This window comes from Conger conger, chromosome 1 (assembly GCF_963514075.1).
Source record: "Conger conger chromosome 1, fConCon1.1, whole genome shotgun sequence".
NCBI classification, from domain to species: Eukaryota; Metazoa; Chordata; class Actinopteri; order Anguilliformes; family Congridae; genus Conger; species Conger conger.
In genome coordinates this window covers 25,708,253-25,731,982 of record NC_083760.1, presented here as the reverse complement: position 1 = coordinate 25,731,982, position 23,730 = coordinate 25,708,253, and the positions used below count along the sequence as shown (strand labels likewise).

The 23,730-nt window shown below is 40.1% G+C and overlaps 3 protein-coding genes across 7 annotated transcripts in view; 1 reads left to right on the top strand and 2 right to left on the bottom strand.

Moving 5' to 3' along the window:
- sec23a (Sec23 homolog A, coat complex II component) overlaps nucleotides 1–5,762 on the bottom strand; it is a 38,203-nt gene extending 32,441 nt beyond the window's left edge. Inside the window, exons 1-4 of one of the 2 annotated variants that reach the window (XM_061238996.1) lie at nucleotides 5,628–5,762; nucleotides 3,720–3,962; nucleotides 3,098–3,155; nucleotides 2,916–3,002 (exon numbers count right to left, since the gene is read on the bottom strand). In XM_061238996.1, coding sequence (XP_061094980.1) covers nucleotides 2,916–3,002; nucleotides 3,098–3,155; nucleotides 3,720–3,940 — 366 coding nt within the window. In that variant the 5' untranslated portion in view covers nucleotides 3,941–3,962; nucleotides 5,628–5,762. The other variant, XM_061239000.1, reaches the window with a different exon arrangement.
- Nucleotides 5,763–6,087: 325 nt separating this feature from the next.
- Nucleotides 6,088–14,765, bottom strand: srp54 (signal recognition particle 54). Its single transcript, XM_061239793.1, has 17 exons — nucleotides 14,634–14,765; nucleotides 14,082–14,242; nucleotides 13,869–13,966; nucleotides 13,356–13,447; nucleotides 12,937–13,021; nucleotides 11,757–11,861; nucleotides 11,301–11,367; nucleotides 11,131–11,188; nucleotides 10,785–10,935; nucleotides 10,501–10,649; nucleotides 10,086–10,186; nucleotides 9,150–9,236; nucleotides 8,760–8,833; nucleotides 8,174–8,282; nucleotides 7,341–7,511; nucleotides 6,770–6,865; nucleotides 6,088–6,569 (listed from the first exon to the last, which is right to left on the bottom strand). The coding sequence occupies exons 3-17, from the start codon at nucleotides 13,944–13,946 to the stop codon at nucleotides 6,478–6,480; spliced, it is 1,515 nt and encodes a 504-aa protein (XP_061095777.1). The 5' UTR covers nucleotides 13,947–13,966; nucleotides 14,082–14,242; nucleotides 14,634–14,765; the 3' UTR covers nucleotides 6,088–6,477.
- A 1,151-nt stretch (nucleotides 14,766–15,916) lies between these two features.
- zgc:109986 (uncharacterized protein LOC553566 homolog) lies at nucleotides 15,917–22,789 on the top strand. 4 transcript variants are annotated; one of them, XM_061255321.1, is made up of 9 exons: nucleotides 15,917–16,264; nucleotides 16,692–16,813; nucleotides 17,017–17,155; nucleotides 17,964–18,085; nucleotides 19,766–19,876; nucleotides 20,723–20,773; nucleotides 20,857–20,963; nucleotides 21,421–21,520; nucleotides 22,112–22,789. In XM_061255321.1, exons 1-9 carry the CDS (start codon nucleotides 16,168–16,170, stop codon nucleotides 22,226–22,228), a joined length of 966 nt encoding a protein of 321 aa, XP_061111305.1. In that variant the 5' UTR covers nucleotides 15,917–16,167; the 3' UTR covers nucleotides 22,229–22,789. The 4 variants fall into 4 exon arrangements, with proteins under 4 accessions (XP_061111305.1, XP_061111314.1, XP_061111323.1 ...); XM_061255330.1 differs by lacking the exon at nucleotides 20,723–20,773; XM_061255339.1 differs by lacking the exon at nucleotides 22,112–22,789 and having other exon boundaries at nucleotides 21,344–21,481.
- Nucleotides 22,790–23,730: the final 941 nt, after the last annotated feature.

Genomic DNA, 23,730 nt, shown 5'->3' with positions numbered 1-23,730 from the left:
ACTTCTGGCTTGCATGAAGTCAAAGTTTGGAGAGAGTCCAAGGAGAGATTATGACAGGGAGACAAATACCAGTGATGAATAGGTTCATTGAAAAATTACATAAGAGCTAGTGTTTTTCCACTCGTATATTGAGATGGTGGAAACTCCCAACCGGAGGGGCACATGAGATAAAGTATTGGGGAAACTTCCTTTGAGGTATGAGAAAATGACAGTGAGACAAACAATAGTGATGAATATGTTCATTAAAAAAGTTGCATAAGAGACAAATGTCTTCCCACTCGATATATTGGGGACATTTCTTATCAAAAAAGGTACACTCTTATATGGAAAAAGGATATATAAGGAATAAGCTTTTAGACCTTAGGATAGCATCTTAGAATTTTGCTTCAGAAGATATCTATGGGCTGTTGAAGAGAGAGCAACGCAGGACAGCTGTAGTCAAGCTGGAGTGGCGCGCTCCCTCTGCGCGCCACTCCAGGATATGGATATGGAGAGAGGAGTGACGTACGCAGTGCGGACTCAGCCCAAGAGTTGTGGCAGCGGGACTGAAGAGGTGTTCACACGCATCCCTCATCATACAGAAAAGCTGGTGAAAGAGTTAAAGGGCTTTTACGACATGCTTGGAGCCGTGAACGGCACCTGGAGGCCAACAGACGGGATGTGGGGTTCCTCCACGCTACAGAACACCTTCCTGCTGGACCCATGCAAGAACCTGAAGCCTCCCCCCCTAACCTCAGTGTCAGTGAGGAGAGGCACATGCTGTGGCTGCACTGCAAACCCCCCGACGTGTTCGAAGACATACCAGTGCACATCCCATACAACAGGCAGGAGAAGTACAAAGTGCAAAGTCACGTCTTTCGAAAGTCTGCGTCCTGATCCTGCCCCAGATTCCCAAACCAATGCAGCTGTTCAAAGAGCTCATCAACAGCAAGGAGGAGGGATCAAATCCCGCAGAAAACGAGATGGCTATATTTAGGGCATGGGTGGTAATTATAATCTATATTACTTGTAAAAGTAGGAAAAGTAGTACATAGAAGCTCAACGTTATAAGTTCCCTTTCATTTTTATGTCTTATTTTTTAGAAAGATACTATATACGATATAAATAAGTAGTAGACTTTAGGGGTGTTCGTACCCATTGTATTAATAGAAGTTCAGTAGCTTTTATCTCCGTGAAGGGGGAGCCATAAGATAAGGTAAAGGCCAAAGAGGATGATGGGTATTTGAGGGGTGTACCTTGAATTTTAACATCATGGTGGAAAGGTAAATTAGAAAGAGCTAAAGGGGTATATGTAACTTGCATGTGATCAGCAAACTGAAAGATGATATATATCCTGTAATCTGTATAACTCTATTCTTTTGATTGATTATAATAAAGTATATCTTACTATAATCATATGTGATAAAGATTCTTTTAGAGGAATACATTGAATACAGGACATCGTATACCAGATTTGCATCACACCCTTCACTTCGAGACTGGGCTGGAAGTTCAGTAGAACTTACCAGGGCTCCAGAACGTTCGAAGTACTTGAGTTCGTCCCCGAGACACCTCATGGTGAGGTACTGCTCGTGGGAACGTGAGGTCTGAGCTTGGCAAGGGGTCCGTGGCTCACGAGAGTATACCACAATTCAGGGCTCCACACATTTTTTACCAAAGGAGCGCATGCTATAATTAGGAGCACACTAATGCATCCAAATTAGTAGACAGGCTCCGAAATGACTATTTTCCAATTGGCATCACTTTTCAACAGCAAATGCTCCTAAAATGGGAGCACTGCAGAGCCCTGCAATTGCAACGTTTGTGGTGTCATCCCAAGAGTACCTGTGTCCGGGTGCATAAAAGTGTAATTTCCCCTTCAGGTTTCCCTTAAGTTACACTTAAATTATATTTATATAATCGTTTATACACAACACCCTTAGGTAATTTCCTAAGCTAAGGGGAAATCAACACTTAAGTCTTAGAATTAAGGGAAACCTTAAGGTGTTTTATACAACCGGGCACTGGAGTTGACTCAAGATGCAGTAACCAAAGCCACGCAAGTGAATTTGAATCATCTTGCTTCTTAGGTGCATTATTTAAAGTGCAAATTTGAGCATCCCTACTTGAGATCAAGTGCAAATATGCAAAAATAACTTAAACAGGACACCAATGGCGTGGAATAAGCCATCAACTGGACCAATTATTGCTGACATTACTGACAGGGATGTCAGTGAAAACCAACAGATCTGCAGACACCCCTCCCCCCCATACAAACTAGATGAGGGCTGCCAAACTCTGTTCCTCGAAATCTATCATCCTGTAAGTACCATCCAATTAGCAGTTCAACAAGAGGTGTGCTTTGTTAGTGTAGGAGTGAAATGATGGTATGTCTCCAGGAACAGGTTTAGCCAGCCCTGAATTAGACTGTCCTTGCTTGACACTGAGCACAGAAACAACCTAATCTCCTACTGCCCTCTTGTGTTCAACTGTGATAATGCACTCAGCATAAAATTACCCCATATCGAAGGATCTTGGGGCCCGGTTTTCTCTGCAAAGCTGCTTTGCGACAAAGGCCCTTTGTAAAAAGCGCTATACAAATAAAATTGAATTGAATTGAATTGAATTGAATTGAATTGGAGTGCTGAGCACTCAGGACACTGGTCTTCATAGATGCTGACATCACCTTGGGGCTGCAGGCACTGATGTTGCCTTAGTTGCATTTGGGTCAAGCAGTGAATATAATACACAATCACACAACAATAAGGAACAACTCCCCACTGCCACAATGTATGCAACATAAGAATTTGGTAATGTAGGACTTTAGCCTGCTGGATTATGCTCAAATATTGAAAGCAGAAATCACCAGCAGTGATAGTTTAACACCATCAATAATAAATAACATTGATGTTCTTGTAGTTTCTTTAATACATTACCTGGACAACATATTCAATAGTAGAGAACTGTGGAAGCAGCTCTGCAGGTTGGTTCATCTCCGATATTCCAGCATAAGTAGGTGGGAACTACAATAAACAAATAAGAATTTAAATTGCAAAACTCAAGACATGAAAATAGAATGTTGAATAAATGAATGTGACGAACTGTAGTTCTAGTTTACCTGGTTTCTTTGATAACAGAAATTACAAGCCCAGAGCTTTGCTCTGTAGTCCACTTGGCTGGAAGAAAAAAACAAACAGAATTAGGGTAAAATGTGGCATATAAAAAAACACAATCAATGCCAACAAAATAAATATTACACTTTGCAGATGAAGCATGTGTGTTTTTTTGTTTATCTCTGCTGTGTGACCAGGTCTAGGTTTAATTGCCGTTTTCAAGTGTGAGAACGAGGGGCATTTGGAATTTCATCTAGACAGGGCAGATATTTAATTTCCACTACAAGCAACCAGCTTGACGAGAATACACAGCATTTGGCATTAAAACTAAATTGATATCAATGCCATATTTATGGGAGGTTGTTGTTGGATAAAAACCCTAAAAATAGCCTGAAAGTTGTCTGAAACATGTTGAAAAATGAAAACAAGCCCAGCTCTTGAAGGCCAGTTTATAGTATAGCAAAAAAAATAAATGCACTCACTCCAGGCGCTAAAACTATGAACCAAACGTTGTTGCAACCAGCGCTTAGCACGTTTTGCGAGGCTCGTCCTGTTATGCCGATGCTCCGTCGCTGGGCTACAAACTGGCCTTTAAGCATATACTGTACTTAGCATGGGACGCCTTACCACAGGGGGTTTAGCACGGCTCGACAGGTGGCCCGGCTGCAGAGGACCGGTTCGTACTGTATGGGGGGCAGGTCCGGCCTCTCCTTCAGAGGTGTGAAGAGCGCCGCCACAGGGACCACCATGCGCGTGGCCTCCAGGCGGCTGGACGGCCATACGTTCCAGCTGAAGCGCACGCCGTCGCGGTCCTCATTCTGCTGGATGAACTCCTGGAAGGTCGCCATTACCACCTAAGAGCACTAAAGTCTGCCCAAAAAAAGGCAGCAGCACTGGTGTCATACTCAAATAGTTCGTGTCGTTGCTCCTCCCAAAAACATTACTTTAACCCCAAGTCTTCCACGTGGGTGGCAATTACAGCAGAACAATTACCTTGTTAAACCTTCATGATGATTCAACTGGAGTGCCCTTTTGGACTTTGTTATGGGAATACAGTCTATATCTAATTGCCTAATAATACAGTTAAATAATTTAGCAGAAGCCCATGTCTGGAGCATGTTATGGTTAACTGTACAATTCATGAATTCATGGCACGAATGACAAATAATTCAAACATATTCAACCAAACAAGAATGGAGGTACAAATATTAGAGGGAAGTGTTAAGTTTATTTCAAGTAAGTATAGACTCAGAAGGTAAAAATAACGTAGCTAATTTATCCTGATCTGACGGATGACCACCTCCGTGGACCAGGTTATTACAAGTAAAGACAAGAGCTTCTCAAAATTGATCATTAATAAGTGACATAGTTCTAAATACCAATAACACAATATTTGACTTTCTAATTAGCTAACCATCAACCAAAGAATGAAGAACTTAACTCGGCATAAAGTTCACTTGTGGTCACTACATCGATCAGCCTCCCCGGTGTTGTTAAAGTTAACGCTAGGTCACTAGCTAGGCTAGACGTTAACGCCAACTAACTTAGCTACCTACCCCGTTAGCGTAACCCCGTTTGCTCCCTAGTAGCGAGCTTAGTTAATCATTCAACAGACGATGCATTCATAGCGAGTACGTTAGCGTTTCTGACTTAACCTAGCTAGCTAGGTTAAGTCAGAAACGCTAACGTTACAAAATAAGCGCCAACAAATACTTTCATGGTGCGACTACAACTGGTGACAAAAACAGTAAGTTAACTAGCTAACGTTAATGGACTATAATACAACATTCAACTTTAGCTACTGGTGCCAGCCTAAATTACAAGCGAGTTTAATTAACCTAAGCATAAATTCAAATCAACTTGTCCAACTGGCTGTCACACAGTTGTGAAAACCAAACTATTGAGGCAAATTTTACTTTTAAGACAATCTAACGTAGCGAATCATTGGTGATCAATTAGCTAGCTAGACCGGAACGTTAGACTAGAAATCGAGCGAATGGTAGCCCAGACAACATAGTAATCTAAAAACAGCCACCAAATATGTAGCGATTGCTAACGAAACCATCAAATTGTCAAGGCCATTTCTTAATTCAAATAGAAACGCACTCATTTACTGATTTTCTGGCTAGCTAACATGTTAGCCGTTAGCTCTGAAGGAATTTCAGTTATTTCGTTAGCGATAGCTAGCTATTACTTAACTAGCAAGCTAGCCGGTATTAGGTAGTTATGGCTTTATTGTGCGTTGTGAAGACGGATTTAAATTAAACACAGAAAATAAAACATAGATTCTCATTCATTCCATCTTCAGTGCCACCAGTAATTACGTTAGCTAACCAACAGTTAGCTACCTCTTAGAAGCTGACTGGTGAAAGCTTTTCTCAGCTAGCGGCTCGCCCCAGTATGTCCAAAACAAATCATTCAGGTATTTAGGCGAATTTCCCTCTCCACTTCAGCCTGGTTCGTGTGCACCGGCGAGCATGGCGCACGATAATTGTTTATCTTAGCGGAGTGACATAGTGTTAATATTTGACTTACCTGTGTACTAAAGACTTGCTCAACACCTCTCCCAGTTTACCACACCGGCGGCCCTCAGTTGACAGGATCCAGTGACGACGTAGCAAATATGGCTGCGCGGAGCATTGCCACGTCGAGAGGCGGTGCCGTGCCGACTCGAGCCTGGCCCACAAATCATTGCCAAGCCACGCATATCAATAGGAAACTATCCACTATCAAAGAAGGTCTCCATTTTTCAAGCAAACTTGAGAATACGGCGTGGTATTGTGGACACATGATATAGCAGTTTAAAATGCATTAGTGCTAGCTAGGGGTAGTAAAATATGGAAAAATCGGAAGTGCCTTCACCAAGATTTCCCAGCATTACAATGCAATGCAAAATCGCCCAGAAACTGACAGTGGTACAGGGGTTTGGGGAGAGCATTGAAGGCTGGTCACTCAAAATCGCTTGTCATCAAATGACAAAGAACAAGGACAGCAGTTAAAACGTTGCCATACAAATTTTATTATATAACATTTCATGACAAAATACTGCCAGAAACTAAATTCTTATTAGATGTACTTTTCACAACTCCCTCCCACCCTTTCATGTTGATCCAGTCTAATTGCAACGCTCAAAATCGAAAACATTAAACATGACCCTCCATTACCGGATCTCAAATCTCTCGCCTCCACAACAGATGCTGTAAAATCACTAGGATTTAATCTCCTATCACATTAGTTTGCACATTGTTATTAATTCACAAAGAAAAGGGGAAGTAAATTATATAACAGAAAAAAATAATAGTTTTGGATTTTGGATCCCTCTCCTAGCTGCTAAAATAAAATGGTTTAAATAAATTGGGATTGGGTTTTGTTAAGGCTCAGATGTTCACATGTTATTGAATCCCATCATTCCTTTCATGTTGCCAGCCGCCCCTTGTTGGAACTGCCTCATCATAGACTGAAGTCCAGCCATGCCACCTGCAACAGAGAAAAGCAGCTCAGTGACCACTGCATTCATATCGCAAACATTCAAAGATTATATGCGCCTCAAGCACTGATCTAGGAACAGCCAACCCAATCCAAACAGTGACACTTTTGATGAAAACGGATCCCGGATCAGAGCTTTTTGACACTTGTACACAACTATAGGTGGCTATAAGGTTCTGGGTCCAACCTACCCATATGGTGAAGGACCCTTGGATCCATCATCTTTGCCATCTGCTGATTCAGCTTTGCCATCTGAGAGGGGTTGACATTCTTGGACATATCTCCACCTACAAATGATAAATATTCACAGATTAAAAAATGTCTGTTTAGCAGATTGGGGGTTAGGGAAAGCAGGATAAACAAACTTTGGCTTCCCATACTTTCCCCCTCTAGGGAATTACAGTACTTTGATCCCTGATCTTTGCAAGTCTGTTTGCATGGCAAGTTTATCTGGGTAACAGTCTGCAAAAATGCCAGTAAAGCAAAGCAGGTCAGCCAAACCATTTATAGAGCTGGAAATAGACCATTATGATGCTTCCATGGTTCACTTTGAGGCACATTAAGTAAAGAGAAGAAAATTATTTCCATCAGAAATGTTTAAGGCACCATGTACGTATATCCACACAACTATGTATAACTACTTTGCTTATGTGCTTATTACTTGGCACCCATCTTGATGCATTACTGTTGCAGTGTTGTACTCTATAGCTATGCCATTGCAAGCACAAGTTTTCCCCATTTTATTGTATTTTTTTAAATTACCTTTGAACAGGCCCTTGATGCCGCCCATCTTCTTCACCATCTGGGCGAATTTGGTGTACTGAGTAAGCAGCTCTTGAACGTCCCTTGTTGCGACCCCTGAACCTCGGGCCACTCTCTGGATTCTGTTGGGTTGTTTGCTAAATAGCTTAGCACCATCTTTGTTGTCCAGCTCTTTAGGGGGGAAAAAACAGTATGTCAAACTAAAACCATTTGAAATACATGTGCAAGGGGAAAAAAAAAAACGAGAAAAAAAAACGAGATGTTGTAAGACAGTTGCTGTGTTCAGCAGATTTATCCTTCAGTCTTCTGTTGGTTGAGCACAGACAAGAAGATGGTAGGCTCTACCTTCAGAAGGTGCGGATAACTTCAAAAACATCTTGTTTTTACTATTCGTTTCCCGCACGTGCATTTCAAATACACATGATACCCTGTGTAAATAAGACAGAGTTGCTGTAAGGTGTATTTCTCCACTTTGAAGGAGGTAGGCTACTGACTCCTATAGGCTTCAAGTCTTTATGCCAAGTGAAGACGTTATGCGAACATGGAAATTGAGCCAGTGCAAAAATTTAAATAATCTAGTGAAAGTCTGGGTAAGTCGTAAAAATTGTATGTCTCCTAAAATGTTGGCGTTTTCCTTTAAACTGTTGTACTTTAATAATGGGCCAAGTGCTTATTAGAGTACAAAGAATGACAAGGTGATGAATGACAAACTAGATGCCAAATCTGATAGTGAATGCTTATTTGGTAATGTTCAATTATCAAAGAATAACTAACCTCAGGTAGTCATTTAAAAAATGACTTTGCCAGCTGAGACAAATGGTTCAAGGCTGTACCTTGGTCATTCATGCTGTCCATGATGGTCATAAGCTTCTTCAGCCTGGCCATGGACTCCTGTTCATTTCCTTTGCTCATGAAGTCTGTCCCAAACCCTGGGATCATCCCCTAAATCAGCAGTAAGTCAGCAGGAAGAAGAAGAGTCATGTTTAAGTTTAAGGCTCATGCACACATTTCAAATGGTAACACCATCAATAACATGACCACCCACATCCAGCCCCAAAAAATTGCAATTCTTAACAACTGACACAGGACGTGTGAATTTTACTTTAAAGACATGTGACCTGTGTTTGGAGACATCCATTTCGGCAGATATAGCAGCGCATTCTGGTTTGTATGCAAGATACTCTCATTCCCTACAAACAGGATGTGATTGTGTTTCACTGTACAGAACCACAACTGTACAGTGTGCATAACATTCTGGAAGTGGGTTGCACTGTGTGAGTGTGATTAGGACTGCACAATTTTATGAATGGATGAAACTTGGCTAAATTACATTACATTATTGGCATTTGGCAGACGCTCTTATCCAGAGCGACGTAGAGTGGAGTGCCACTTTCAGTAACCTATTGGGTTTGTCCTTACCATTATCTGACTGAAGGGGCCCATCTTCATGATGTTCTGGAACTGTTCATACATGTCTCGCAGGGTGAACTGGCCTGGGATGGTGAAGGGAATGAAGAGAGAACAGTTTACGACAAAGAGTAAGTTAATATACTGGTGGGCACGAGTCAGCAGGTCATTGCAACCTGTTCTCAGGAAATCCTCAGTGCCACCATGACACTGTTAAGCACCGCAAACAAAAAGACTCGCTGACTCACACTTCCTGTTCATGCATTTCACCTGAAAGTGAAATACACAACCACACAAGCACGGTCAGGCTGACAGCAGATACTTTCTGAAGTCAACCGAATTCTCACTCACAATATTTGCATTTTAGTTGAGGTTTGTTAAGTGATTAAAGGTAGTTCTCACCGTGTTTTAGCTTGTCAATCAACTCTTCATTGTCATCCAGTTTCAGCTCATTCACCTTGTCAATCAAACCTTCAATGTCTCCCATGCCTAAAAAAAACCCCCAAAAGAACAGAGTGAATCATATTTTCTACAGCCATCACAGTAAAGACCACATTTAAATTTCCATGACCTATACCTCACATATAATGTTGTTAGGACCTGAGGCAGGAACCTGACAGGGTAACTAAAATCAAAGGGGAGATTACCAACCCCATCTACCAAGATGACATTTGGAGTGCAGATGATTCTACTGTAGATGTACCGCCATGAACATCAGGAGCCACTCCAATGTCAGGAGGCCAACGGTTTCTTCATGAATTGTAGCTTATCCAACCTACTTTGTATGTTCTAATAACCTCGATATGCAATACTTTGTACATTGCTTAGGATAAAAGCGCCTGCTAAATGTAACATACTGAGCCAGCTGATTATGAAAAGGTCAGTCATTGGTACTTGTCTTAAGTGCTATAATTATGCATTTTCTAAATCTCATGCTTTGAAAAAAGACATTTGGATGGAAGATGAGGACGAGAAGTTGGAACTGAACGGAGAAACCCATTTTATACAATACAATATAAAAGACGTTTGAAGGCAATCACAAAATCTTGGCAGTGCTTGGCTCCAAATAATGAATGGTCATTAAAAATGTATTGTCCTACTTTGAAAATGAGCACTGCGTCCTGATTTTAAAAACCCACTTGTTCCAGTGTTAATAGTATTCTTCAGCAGACTCCAAGCGAGAACCCCTTGGGACTACGCAGAGAGACATAATGTGTTCACCCTGAAGATGATAATGATCCCAACCCTGATTAAAAGGCAGTCCATTTCAACTCCTGGAGTTGGCTTGGTGTATTACCAGCCTCAAGGACTTGGACCAGTTGGACCAGGACTACTCACCCAGCAGTTTGCTGATGAAGGGCTGTGTCTTAAAGGGCTCAAAGTCATCAATGTGTTCTCCTGTACCGATGAAGATGATGGGACTCTTGGTGGCAGCAACCCTGTACAAAAACGTTTCAAACATCTCAAGCTTGAACAGCATGCATGTATAATGCTTAACAGTACAAAATAAACTGTTAAAATAAAAATACAAAATCCTGTGAGAAGTTTGAATGAAGCCATTATACAATTACTAATAACAGATAATGATACCAGGTATCTGCCATGTCCTTTTGTTAGTATCCAAGAACATCCAAATGGAACAACAAACTTGTTCTTTCTTTTTTATTTTAAACCACCACACTACTCACCATTACAAAGTAGACCGCACAAAAATAAGATTTCATTCCAATAGCATTTGGATGCCTGTACTTACGCACTAAGGGCACCACCACCCTTGGCGTGACCGTCCAACTTTGTGATGATGACAGAGGCCACATCCACCTTGTCTTTGAAGGCTTTGGCCTGAGACTCGCAAGCTTGACCGATGGAGGCATCCATTACGTACACAATGTTGTCCGGTTGCTTCAGACAACAGAACAAACTATCAGACACATGGGTATGGGTCCTGATCTAGATGCATTCGGTTAATTTGTTCAGGATTTTAACTCTGAATAAGATGTACTGTGTGGATAAATACACTGATTTTCTTTCACTTACCACAGCATTAGAAACCTGGAGCATCTCCTCAAAGAGAGAGTCCTCCTGTTTGTGTCGACCACTGGTGTCAACAATGATTATTTCAAAGTTTTCATTTTTGAATTTTTCAACACCTTCAGCAGCTATGATGACAGGGTCCATCTCTGTGTAGCTGAGGGCATAATCATAAGGACAATTAATCAATATAATTACATATTAACAATAATAATAACATATTCTCTATGAATTGCTTTCAGTCATCTAGTGTTCAAAACAAATGTCCCAAGGTAGAAACAGGGGCGTAACACTCTGGAATGGATTGTAGAGCTTGCGGATGTGGTTCAAAACACTGCTTTAAATAACCTACCTCCCATAGAAGGGAATTCTGGCTTTTGTAGCATTCTGCTTCAGCTGATCAAAGGCACCTTAAAGCAAAACAAGAGTCGGCTACAATCACATTATGCTTTTTTACAAAGTAAGCAAAGCGAAAAAGCTAATGATTATTAAGTACATTATTTGGTTAAAGGACGGCATTACCAGCTCTGAATGTGTCTGCGCATATTAAACATGTCTTCCAGCCTTTTCTTTGGTAGTAGTACGCCAGCTATAGAAACCAGAGCGAAATGTTACTACACAATTCCATTAATTTATTTTTCATATATATGCACCGCCCTTCCCTCATTTGGTTTAGAAAGTTCAGTTATCTGCACAGTGCACATACAACAAGCACATGCTCTCCTCCACAACACGTGATGTCAGCCACCATTTCTTACCGCACCACCATTTGAAAGTCACACTTTTGCACAGAACCAAGAAATAAACCCCCCCCCCCCCCCACCCATAAAAACAAATACACACTAATATTTTTAGTAATAACTCCTGTAATAATAAGCGTCATAATTGAATTGTATTGAATTAAGAATCAATTTATGCTGCAAGTCCCAAAGGTCTCCATAGCTCTTATCGGCGGGATTCAGACCTGGACCAGCTTACCTTTGAACAGGTTGTGGTTTTCCCACTGCCCTGAAGCCCAACAAACATGATGACGTTATTCTTCCCTTTTGTGGGCGTCCAGGCCTTGACTCCTGGATCCACCAGCTGAAAGAGAGACACTGAGCGATAACCCCATTGCCACCCCTGGACCTTGTGCTAACAGCCACATGTGGTCCAATATCAGGGTCTACCATATTGTATTTTCAGTGAAAACACACACAGTTCACATAAAACTCATACAATATCTTACGCAAGCGAGTGTATACTTAAGCGTCATATCATCCAAGTATTCTGTGCATCTGAGCATTATATACAGGCATGTCAAAATATAAATATGACGGGGAATCTAATCTGAAAAATGTCCAGATATGAGCAGCTGTGAGCAAGGAAGACAACTTTAAAAGCAAAACATATATTTTATCTTGATATATGGAATATTTTTTTTGCATGGCTATTTTGCATGTTACATTCTGGCATTTGTTACCAATTGATTGAGACAAAAATTGATTTAAACACACCTACAAAATACAAAATGTTCCAAGTAATACTGTATATCAAGAGTGGTGGCAGGAAATGGAGAGGTCCACAATGCTCTCTTGTCAGACTCCACAACAAACAACTTGTGGCTAAAATTATCATTGGAAATAAATCATTTTAATACAAGATCCCACACAGTTCCACAGTATTGGATTCAACAGTCAGAACATGTGGATCACATTACCATTGCAGAAAAATAATTTTGAATAAAAAGGAAGTTATACATGACAATTAGGATTTCAAGTTCCCTATGGACATCTTTTGTGAAAGAAAATCAAGGATAGTATTCAGCGAGGCGGGTGTTTTTTCTGTCAAATGAGGCTCATCCATCTATAGGTTATATGGCCAATAAGCAAAACTGATATTCAATTTAACCACTTAATGGTTCAAATAATTGTTTTGGCTCAGATGTAAACTGATCTTAAATCAGTTCAAAAAAAGTCTGGAATGCATTGATCATTGTGCCCACACAGTATACATCCAAATGTTCCCTAGAATAATTTCCCCAAAATGTTACACTTTTCCAAAACTCCATTTAGATGTGTTAAATGTAAACTGCATGGCAAAGTACTGAGATTTTCAATTGTACTGCCCTTTAGGGAAAAGTAGGTCTCCCAAGAATGAAAATAACCACTGCACAAACCTTGACTAGCTCCTTGAAGACAGCATGCTGGATCATTCTCCTCTTATTCAGGCCAGAGGCCATCTCTTCCAGGTCAATGGCTGCCCTGAGAATAGATCAAACCCAAATCAAGACCCGATATTTTATTCTAGAGGCTCGAGAGACACAACGCTGATTTCTTCTTGGCCTCACATTCACCCCTGGGGTTCCCTCATCTCCGGGGCCCATTACGGGTCAGTATAATTGCCTAAGTGGTTGCTACAACATAGCCTACTTCAGAAGAAATCCCAGACAAAGATTGCTCTTTGACAATTAAAAACAACCTAAAGGAACACCCATACATCTGGTTTGCCATTGAGCAGATAGTATATTGATTGCAACCTAATGGGCCCCTCATGCAACAAATTATATGGGAAAAGCCACATTTAACAAGCACGTACTTGACATTTTCTCTGAGCTGCTTCACCAGTTTGATGTTCACATCAGCTTCCAGTAAGGCAGCACACACCTCTTTCAGCATAGCATTCAAAACCTAGAGAATAAATGCAGAACTGTACAACCCTATACCAGAGAACAACAAGGTTGTGATCCGTTTCCCCTTGGAGAACTTAAGAAATTCTCAATTTCTGTGTTATTTCTAGATCTTTGCATGACACACAACCAATTTCATCCTATTGTATTATATATTACCCTAAAGTTATCTATGTATAAAATACGATACATTCTTGCGTTAGTCTTTCAATATATTAACGGAAGGTATATTTTGAAATGAGGTAATGTCGTGGAAAAAATAACTAGCTTAACACACTTGACAACATATGATTCGGTAATCAGTTCGCTGGCCGGGAAGCTTACTTGAAAAAAACTGTAGAGGTTGATCGCTACAGAGCTAGGTAGCAACACTATAATAATACAACCTCGATTTTGACAGCAATAACCGTACAGGCCATTACCTCCTCATTGATGATGGTGGCGTTGCTGAGCGATCGCAACGCCGAGGTTATTTTTCTTCCCAAGTCGGCTAAAACCATCTTGACTTCCTCTTCGACGCCTGAAAGGAAAAAAATCATAACGTTACGTCACAGGTCGAAATTACTAGTTGAGGTAGCAAGTGTTAGCTCAGTAACGTAAAACAACTCAATTATTGCACAAGCGAAGCTTTTTACCTGTAATTTGACGAACCAGTCACTCAACTGGGGACCGTGTGGCCTTTGGGGCTACGACTACAAGGATAATCTTTGACCTCAGTCCATACAGAGAATGAGATGAAAAGTAACACAACTGGAGTATCAACACCCGCACACTGGTGGCGTCCCCAGTCCCGTGGCTAGTTAAAAAGAAAAATACAGTACGTCAAATTCCGCAGATGCAAAACTACAGCCTGCCGTTTACTAACAATTATATCTAGCCAACTGCCAAGCTAACCAACTGAATTAAGACGACGAATCAGACCATTTAGTTAACGGATGTTTGTTGTAACACGGAATAGCTAACGTTAACTAGGTCAGAAATCTGTTAGATGGCTAACTAACATTGGCTAACCAAACAGATGTTGACATCGTTTGATTAGCCAGTTAGCTAGCCTCAGGCCCCCACAACTTAAGACTCATCTTCTGTAAATACGTGCAACGTAGTTGCATCACCAGAAGCATACATCCAGGAAATGTCTTTGTCCAGTTAAGAAGTAATCAAATCAAAAATACTCGTGTGTCTCGTACCTTCAAGGAGCTTGTTAGCAACGCTTCTGACTTTCGTTAGCCTCTTAAAAAGATCACATTAGGGAACGTCACCAAAACCAAGAAATGTCCCAGAAACCAACTACTTTGTACTTCCGGTGGAACAATGCTCACCCCGCCCCGCCTATTGAGCTGTAATTCAATAGCCCCGCCCCCTCTCCACCCTTTCCCACGAAGTTGTCAATGTATAAAATGAAAATGCAAAAAACAAAATAATAATAATAAAACAGGTTGCTGTTTCCCCATTTTAATTTTGGATTGAATAATCCTCAATTAAAATTTTTCCATTAACATTTTTCATTTTCGGTGGCGGTTGAGGCTAGTTTCCCCCCTTATCACCATAAGCTATGTTGGTTCACTCATGTATAAGCAGACTCTCAGCTGGTGCTTACAAATGTCAGATCCAGATATGATTAAGCCAGTTAAATAATTGTTCTCAGGAATTAATCTCACCCACTTTAATTGAGTTTAAATTATTTGCTTTAGCATTATTTCTACTGGCTCACAGACTACAGTCAGATATGGCAGTAGCAAAAAATCTCTGACAAAAGTAATGAGACTATGACTTAAATTTGACAGTAAATCATTCGGAAATGCTTTTTACACAAACACTGTGGAATTTATCTAAGTTTTTTATGTCTTTTTTAGTTTTTTAGTAGGATCTAAATGGATTTCTCTAAAATGTTAGTACTGTTTTCGTAATTGAAAGGAAAAATTGTTGTAAAGCTTGTTTTGTGTTTGTATTATACCATTCATTCATATTTTATTTTGAATTGAAGAGTAACTAAATTATTTGAATTAATAAACCAACTGAATATTATAATTGTTCATATATTTTAAAAAAATTATAACTGGGTTCAACATTAAAACAGGTGATGCTTCATTCAATGTTTTTTTTAATTAATGAATTAATTGAATTAATTATTATTTGCCATAAATAGAGCTATACATTCCTTATATTGTATTTAAGGGGTGTCAATTTATTCTAATCATTCGTTCAGTGAACGTGCTTTTAATGTCAGATTGTATGGTATTCATCAATATACACACATGGGATAGAAAAAAGAAACGTGTCTATGCGTGTTTGAAATGTGTTATGTCGTTTCCAATTACATATACATTTACACACGGATTTTTTGATGCATATACCTATGACAGATACCTTTGGCTTAGTATTACATACTATTTACTTTTCAGAAAGAATATCCGGCTCCTCGCTTTTATTTTGAAACCTCCCGCCTTACTGGTTGCCGGAAATAATTTTATGGTTGCCACTAATAGCTTCACACTTCTGCTTAAAAAGAAAACGCGTCTATTACCCTAGTTATTTAAAATTAGTGACCCTTGTTTAATGATATTGTCCCGAAACTAATTAATTCTCATAACTTTACAAGGTTTTATAAGTTCAGGAGACAAAGCGCTAGGTGTTCTAGGTGTAATTGGGCTGCTGTGTAAATAGCTAAGTTAGCTAACCCTCATTTGGTGATAAGTGCATATTTCGTTATTGACATTTGAAATGGACCTTTCGGCGGCAAAAAATGAAATTATGCACTTGCTGTCTCGGGTGGATGTTGGTGAACTTCCGAAACTCATTCAATGGATGAAAAACGCCGGTAAGCTAACGTTAGTTCACGTTAACTTGCTTAGCGAGCTCGCCTTCTGTAATGTATGATTTCTGCAGAACCTGAACTGTCTCAACTGTCCAGCTAGCTACATAGTCACGTTTTTCACTCATGGCAGGCGGTGTGTTTTTCATTACCAGTTAACGAGTTGGTTCAATTACGCAGGAATTACATGGCTAAACGTATAGTAATGTTAGCTATTTTCCAACTCCTAACATTTCTCTGTACCCTACGCCATAAAGGACGGTAAAAATTCTGGTTAATTAAATATACACAGACTCATCTTTCATACCTTTCCTGACAAAGTATTATTTACCACAATTGAATAATACTGCAAGTTTGAAATTCAACGTGTGGGAGCCTAATACTAGGCTTAGCTTGTTTAAACTCTTCATTGGCTCCACTGTTTTGTTTTCAGAAGAACTGGATGATTGGTTTATGGACAATGAAAAGGTTGTTCTCCAGAGCATTGCAGAAGATCTGAGAACTTGTCTCCCAGTAGAAGCAATGTTGCCCTCTGAATCCCTAGCCAGAGAGAAGGTAGGCATAAGCATTTTTTGCTGGTATTCCTGCGACTGCAAGGACTGTGTTGAATATTTGGTTGGACTGTAAAGTTGGAAAAATATTTTTTAATCATTTTATTTTATTGTAGCTTTTTGACTTCATTTATTTAATTTGTGATAATGCATTTATGCGGTGTGAGTACAGCCCCACACTTGCTAAAATGACTTTGGCACTCCCAGGCCCAAAAGAGCTCCAACCCCACAGTGCATGTTGATGCCTTCCTGTATGATGAGAAGGTGGTTGATTTACTGTGCGAGGAGGGGAAGATGAGCCGGGACTATTGCTTACTGTGTGGATCTCACAGAACTGCGCCTCTAGGTAGGTTCTCTCCCACTGCTGAAAGTATAGATCTACAATGCGTAGATTACATTACGTTACTTTACACTCATTTGCTGTTATCCATAGCTGCTTACAATGAAAGGGAAGTAACTGCACCCCCCTCTGTTATGTGAGAAACATTGCAAGACTTCGTAAACAAACATTGACACACCAGCATTTGCTCGATCATTAAAGCTCTAAATGTAAGCTTTGTTATGCCAGCATAGAATCACAATACAAATCATACTGTACTACAGTTAACATCCGTATATACCCATAAAGCTAGCAATATTAACTCTAAAGCAGTTACGTGAGGAAAGAGTACTAGGGGATGGGATTAAGGGTGGAGTCAAGATGCAGACTGAAGATGGCCAGCCGTCTTGTGATGCCATGGAAAGATCATTCCATTAATGGGGGGTTGGTACACACAGGCATTACGACTGGGGCAAGGAAACATGTAGGAGGGAGATAGCCACATTCCCCAAGGTTGCAGAGTGGAGACAGCTCACCCGCCAGTAGGTACAGTTTCAAGATTTGAAGACCGTATGTATAGTAGAGCTGTTCCATTCACTGCCATATAGGCTAGTACCAGGAGTTTAAACTCCGTTTAAGATGTTACACTCCAGGACACTTATTTGAATATAAATTGCATGCCATTTTTACTCTGACAGGGAATGAGAAGTTCTTGAGTGTGCTACATATTCAGGAACAGTACTTCAGTACTGCCAGTTATCCTACCTGAATAAGCTTGCCAAACTTAAGTTTAGACAGTACTACCTTCATTATTTCCACACTGCACTGTCCCTAGGGTTCATCTCCCACTCGTTCTCTGCCTTGGAGATTCGATTCCTGTTCCAGAACGTTCTCCCAGACCTCTCAGGAAAAGTGCTCGTGGATGTGGGTTCCCGGCTCGGGGCAGTACTCTATGGGGTAAGGTGCAGAGAGCCTCTTCCATGTTCACGGTGATCTTTCTGGTTGTTGTGTTTTCTGCTGACTTCAGGATAAGTCCTCAAGCATCTAGTCACAGCATAGGGAAAGTCGAAATTGGGATAGCGACAGTATTTCTCTTGTTTTGGCTTGAAACTCCAGCACAGTTAATTAATTGTATATTTTGTTTTGATGGAATATTTTGTCCCAAAAGGTGTGAAAGTGTGAAAATTAGAAAAAAAATGTTTTAAGAAGGAAAAGCCGTATGCTGCCATAATATTTCACTCACAAATATAGCATAGTGGTATAGTGTTGATATATGCATCAGGTTATTGTCTTGAATATGACCAGGTCATGGAATTACTTCATGATTAAAATAAATGGACCATATCTTCATGCAATACGCTCTTTGGACAAGGGGGATGACATTTCACAACTATAAACCATGGGGAATATATACTTGCACATTGAGGTGCTGTTCCATCCCAAAAACAATTATTAAAAAGGTTTTGTGTGTATTTCTTTTAAGTTTGCAAGTGTGTTTTTTTCTGTTGGAACACTGACCCACTGTGAACTCTTTTGGCCAAAGACTATATTACATGCAAGTAGACATAATAACAGTATAAAACTTTCATGATTTATTTATGTAGGTATCCGTTTGCACAAATTAGCTGTGTCCATATCTCTGTTAAATTATGAAAGAATGTATCATTTTCTTTTGTTGAAGATATATCATAGCTAAAATCAAAATTCACTTTTCCCTCAATGTAGTAAATTCTTCATAACCATATGAACATGTTTTAATGTGTATTCCAAAAAAGTAATAATTTCCAATTTGGAATCACAATTAAGATGTGGTTAAAGTGCACATTCTCAGATTTTATCAAAGGGCATTTTTATACATTTTGGTTTCACCATGTAGAAAGTTTGGGACACATGGCTTCACAGTGTTTATAATTGCTCTGGTGTATTTAATTGCCTCCTTAATGCAGGTATACGAGTGTTCTCAGTCCCTAGTTTTCGATCATCTTTGGAAACTATTACTTCTTTTCATTGATGATATAACTGCTGTTGGTATTGGCAAAATGAATTCTGAAGTGTATGGGGGGGGACTATGTATAAACACTGCTGTAAAAATGCCCTTTATTAAAATCTGACAATCCGCACTTTAACTACATGTGATTTTTAAAGTAGAGGCAAATCAATAAATGACATTACATTATTGGCATTTGGCAGACGCTCTTATCCAGAGCGACGTACAGTTGATTAGACTCAGCAGGGGACAATCCTCCCCTGGAGCAATGCAGGGTTAAGGGCCTTGCTCAGGGGCCTTATTGTGGCTACACCGGGATTGGAACCACCGACCTTGCGTGTCCCAGTCATTTACCTTAACCACTACGCTACAGGCCGCCCCTTGGCGGTCTTTGTCCCAAACATTATGGAGGGCACTGTATTTCTCTAACTGTTTTGTATCTGGGGCTCTACCTACAGCTTTAGTGTTTACAGATGGGTAAGGAATATGTATATTAGAAATGAAGGGATTCTGAGGGACAGACCCAACAGCCTAGTCCATAATGATTTTGATGTTAAATACTTGTTGTGTGTTTCTGTTTACTAAGAGAAGCGATATAGAATGATCGGAGATGCCATAAATGCAAAAGTCTGTGTGTCTGTGTGTGACAGGGCTGCCTGTATAGCTCAGCAGCTCAACTGGTTGGGGTGGAGATCAGTGCTGAATTCACCAGTCTTCAGAGGATGGTTGTGGAGAAGTATGGCTTCACTGACCGAGTCCAGGTGGGGTTTCTACCCCAGGTCTCAGTACTGGGCTTTACTTTTATATCTTCCTATATGTGGGTCAATGACATGTCTATTCAATGTCCAAAACACATATGTGATATAAAAATTAATTTGTAATTTGTACAATGGAAAAAACAATGCTATCCTTCATGAGCTAAATTATGTGAACAACTATTGAGAGTATTAGAAATTTAAGGAACTATTCCACTTCAAATTGGTAAAATGTCATACGGATAACTGTCCACAGCAACATGCTGAATATGAAAATGCTACAAAATATTTATGTAAATTATGCTAATACAGTATGGAACACATTTGTTGGTGAAATGGCTTTAAGTCATCAAGGGTCCAAAGTATCAAATGAGCCTCAAACCACTGTGCTGCAGTCAGATATCAGATATGAGAGAGGGCCATCAGCTAGGGAGGAGGTTCTTGCAAGGAATTCATATGGACCAGCTAAGTAAGAAGTTAATTAATTTAAAATTAATTTAAAAGAAACCTGAGCTATAACGTCTATTTATCATAGCACATTGCAAACCAAAATATCGTGGTCTAGTTTTGCCAAATTAATTAGTTGGGAATTATTCATAATGGCTTGGTTGTATTCCAGTAGCTATCCAATGGATCCACTAATTAACTATTTGAAAAGATAACCTACCTTTATCATATTTTAGAGGTCTATTATTGTGTGACTAATCAGCAGCTCATTATTTAAATTTCTTCCTGCTGATTAAAAATTTCAGTCAGGCTGGATAATACAGATTGTGTAGTGGAAATGCATACTTTAAATTGATTGAGTTGTGAACACAACAACAGTGTGGTGTCATCTCCTAAAATTTTCAGACATTTTCCAGATTGGATCATTTCGCAGCATTTTCTCCGCTCAAGTTTTGTGTAAGTGACTTGGGAACACATTGACCCACAATCACTGACCCATGTACAATAAATTCACAATGTTCTCCACTGGTTTTCCCCAGGTTATCCATGCAGATATCTGCACCCAGGCCTCTCTCCTTCAGAATGCCGATGTTGTTGTCATGAACAATGTGTTTGAGTACTTCTTGGAATCCAGTGATCAAATGAGGTAACGAAAATGTGCTCTCAAAGTGTTCATGAGATTTGCTTCCTATCCCTGTGCTGTTAATTCCCTCAACTTTAGAATATACTTCCATATGTCCATAACTGTATTGAATCACATTGGCCTGAACACTAAGATTGAAGACATGTCTTTCCCTGATAAGGGTGGCCTTTGCACATAGTGTGCTTCTATCAGTGTCTTCACAATCAAAGCATATTTCGGGTTTTCTGTACATAAATATTCATGATACCCTAGATGGAGTGCCATCACTAAAATTCTTAAGTGTTGTGACTTCATTATACAAAAGAAGGAATGAGGGTACTTGTAAAATGTAAAATACATTTTCTGCCAGTTACAAAAGTGTGACCGGTTTCCCTTGATTACAGATTTGACAGCCATCATAACGGAAATATTCACTGCTAAGAAAAAGAGGTGAGACCAAATGCTGGTCTTGTATTTTCAGCGCGTGGCATTGCATCAGCCAGAATGTGAGGAAGAAAGGTGCACTACTCATCACAGTACCAAGTGTGCAGGAAGCTCTTGAGGCACTGCAGGGGATGAAAGTAAGTACATGCAGCCATTCTATTGCTGAGACTAGCACTGACAAAATTGATTGCTTTTTGTGCTCAGAGGTGCAGTTATTAGAACAGATCAGAAGGTAGACCTGCACAGCAGCATTTTAATGCAAATATCTAATCAGTCAATCATGGGCCAGCGACTCAATGAAAAAAAGATGTTTAATTGTTGTTCAGGCCAAACATCAGAATGGAGAAGAAATGTGATCTAAGTGACTTTGACCGTGGAATGATTGTTGGTGCCAGACAGGGTGGTTTCTAACAGCTGTATGCAGAAAGACTGAACTCTGGACTCTGAACACATTAAACCTTGAAGTGGATGGGCTAGAGCAGCAGAAGACCAACACGTTTAAGAAATAAGTCTAATAAATAACTAATAAGGTGGTCACAGAGTATATATTTCACAGCTGCCCAAATGTGGTGCTACTTCTAGAGGACTTGCATGCATGTTAGTTATGTACACAATTGAAATTACTTCTTGGTATTTCATTGCTTATTTGCTTATGTAAAGTTGTTTAGGATAGGTATTTATTCGTTTTGTGTGCAAACTTTTAAATTATGACCTCTTGTTCCTTTTAGGGGGTCGTAGACATCAACCAATGGCTGGAGGAGCTGCCCATTGACTATGACGTCTACCTGGGGAAGGACACTGACCCTGACTCGTTTAAACAGATCCATCTCTACAGAGTTCTGTGACATTAGACGGGAACTGTGTTCTACACTTTACAGTTCTGGGGCTGGAATGAACAGGAGATGATTCTGACTGAGGGACAGCCCTTTGTGTGTTACGGAGGACAGCGTAGCATGTCACAGGAGTCTATGGATCCTGGTGTTCTTGCACAGCTGTATCAGGACAAGTGGAAGGAAAGGGCAATGCGTTTTCTCCTCATTTGTTGGTCTGATCGTCTTCTAGGCATTCTGTATCCTGTATGACTGATTAGCCAAGAGTGAATTTTGTTTTGTTGCATACCATAGCCACAACAACTTTTGTTTGGATAAATGAACAGCAAGCACCTAACTGTTTATGTGGCCATATTCTTAAAACAACAGTTTCCCAACAAACAGGTAGACATATTTTCATCAATTTCATGTTTCCTGAAGAATAAGGTGAAAACTGGTTGTGCGTAGTCTTGAATGTGTTTCATTAACACCTTTGATAAAGGTGGGAACAAAATTAAACAAGCATACTGGATTGGTGGAAATGTGTTTAAATAGTCTCCCTTTCAGTAAAAAGATTTACAGTCCTGTAATATCTTATTTATGGTGTATGCTAGAATATTAATCATGCCTTATTTTTTTTAATGAATTATTCACGTTTACAAAAACAACATTTTGTGGTGTTCACTTTGGTATTGTTTTGCCTGAGACAAGGCTTTTCAACAAATACTGTAGCTGTGTAGATACTAAATACTGACATATTGGCATAACACTAACCCATCTACTACCTTACTTATCCCTCTCAACCAGCACTGTCAAATTCTCAATAGTCTCATGCTGCTGCATTGCGTCGGTTTCTTTCTGCTGAAATCTTTTGAAAATCAGAGTCATCTGAAGACGGGATGGGATGTGGTTATCAGTCCCCTGCCCCTTGCCTTTGAGGCTCTCTCGCATGTGCTGCCATAACAGGAAGTGAGAGGGATGAGGGCGGGGGCTAATTGAGCAGGAAGTGGAGGGTCGGATACCCCCCCCCCCCCGCTCGTTTCACGTCAGCTCCACTGAATCACGGCGGTCGGGCAGCTGCGAGCGTGTCTGTGTCATGCCTCATCATGACAGCAGGGCGGTATGTTTCCCTGCGTGACTGTAATGGCGGCCGTGGCGGAGGGGGGCACCTCACACAAAGGCGAGAGCATCTGGAGGACGGAGCACGTGGCCTGCAGCTCCCTCCCCTCCCTCCCTTGAGGGATTTGGTTCCTTGGTTACGAAGTCTTCAATGAAGTAGACAAAGGAGAAAATGAAGCTTCCGTTTCAGTCCTTCAGAAAAGTTGGTATTGGTGACCAGGAGATTGAATTTATGATTTATATTGGAATTACAGGGATTAGAAAACTATCCCCATGCCGCATTTAAAGTTTTATGCCACAGGTTATAGTGTGTACATATTCTTTATATTTTATAGCTTACAAATTCTCTGCAATCTATCCCTAGACATAGAGGACTGTGATTATCATTGATCAGCACAATGTTCTTGCTTTTGCATTCA

Excerpts from the sequence above, each read along its gene's own strand:
- srp54 (XM_061239793.1), bottom strand. The coding sequence starts at position 13,946 with ATGGTTTTAGCCGACTTGGGAAGAAAAATAACCTCGGCGTTGCGATCG. Across the intron at positions 13,448-13,868 it reads CCACCATCATCAATGAGGAG|GTTTTGAATGCTATGCTGAA; the intron begins GTAATGGCCTGT and ends TTTATTCTCTAG. Across the intron at positions 11,189-11,300 it reads CGCAGACACATTCAGAGCTG|GTGCCTTTGATCAGCTGAAG; the intron begins GTAATGCCGTCC and ends TTTTGCTTTAAG.
- zgc:109986 (XM_061255321.1), top strand. The coding sequence starts at position 16,168 with ATGGACCTTTCGGCGGCAAAAAATGAAATTATGCACTTGCTGTCTCGG. Across the intron at positions 16,814-17,016 it reads AATCCCTAGCCAGAGAGAAG|GCCCAAAAGAGCTCCAACCC; the intron begins GTAGGCATAAGC and ends TGGCACTCCCAG. Across the intron at positions 20,774-20,856 it reads TTTCTCCGCTCAAGTTTTGT|GTTATCCATGCAGATATCTG; the intron begins GTAAGTGACTTG and ends GGTTTTCCCCAG.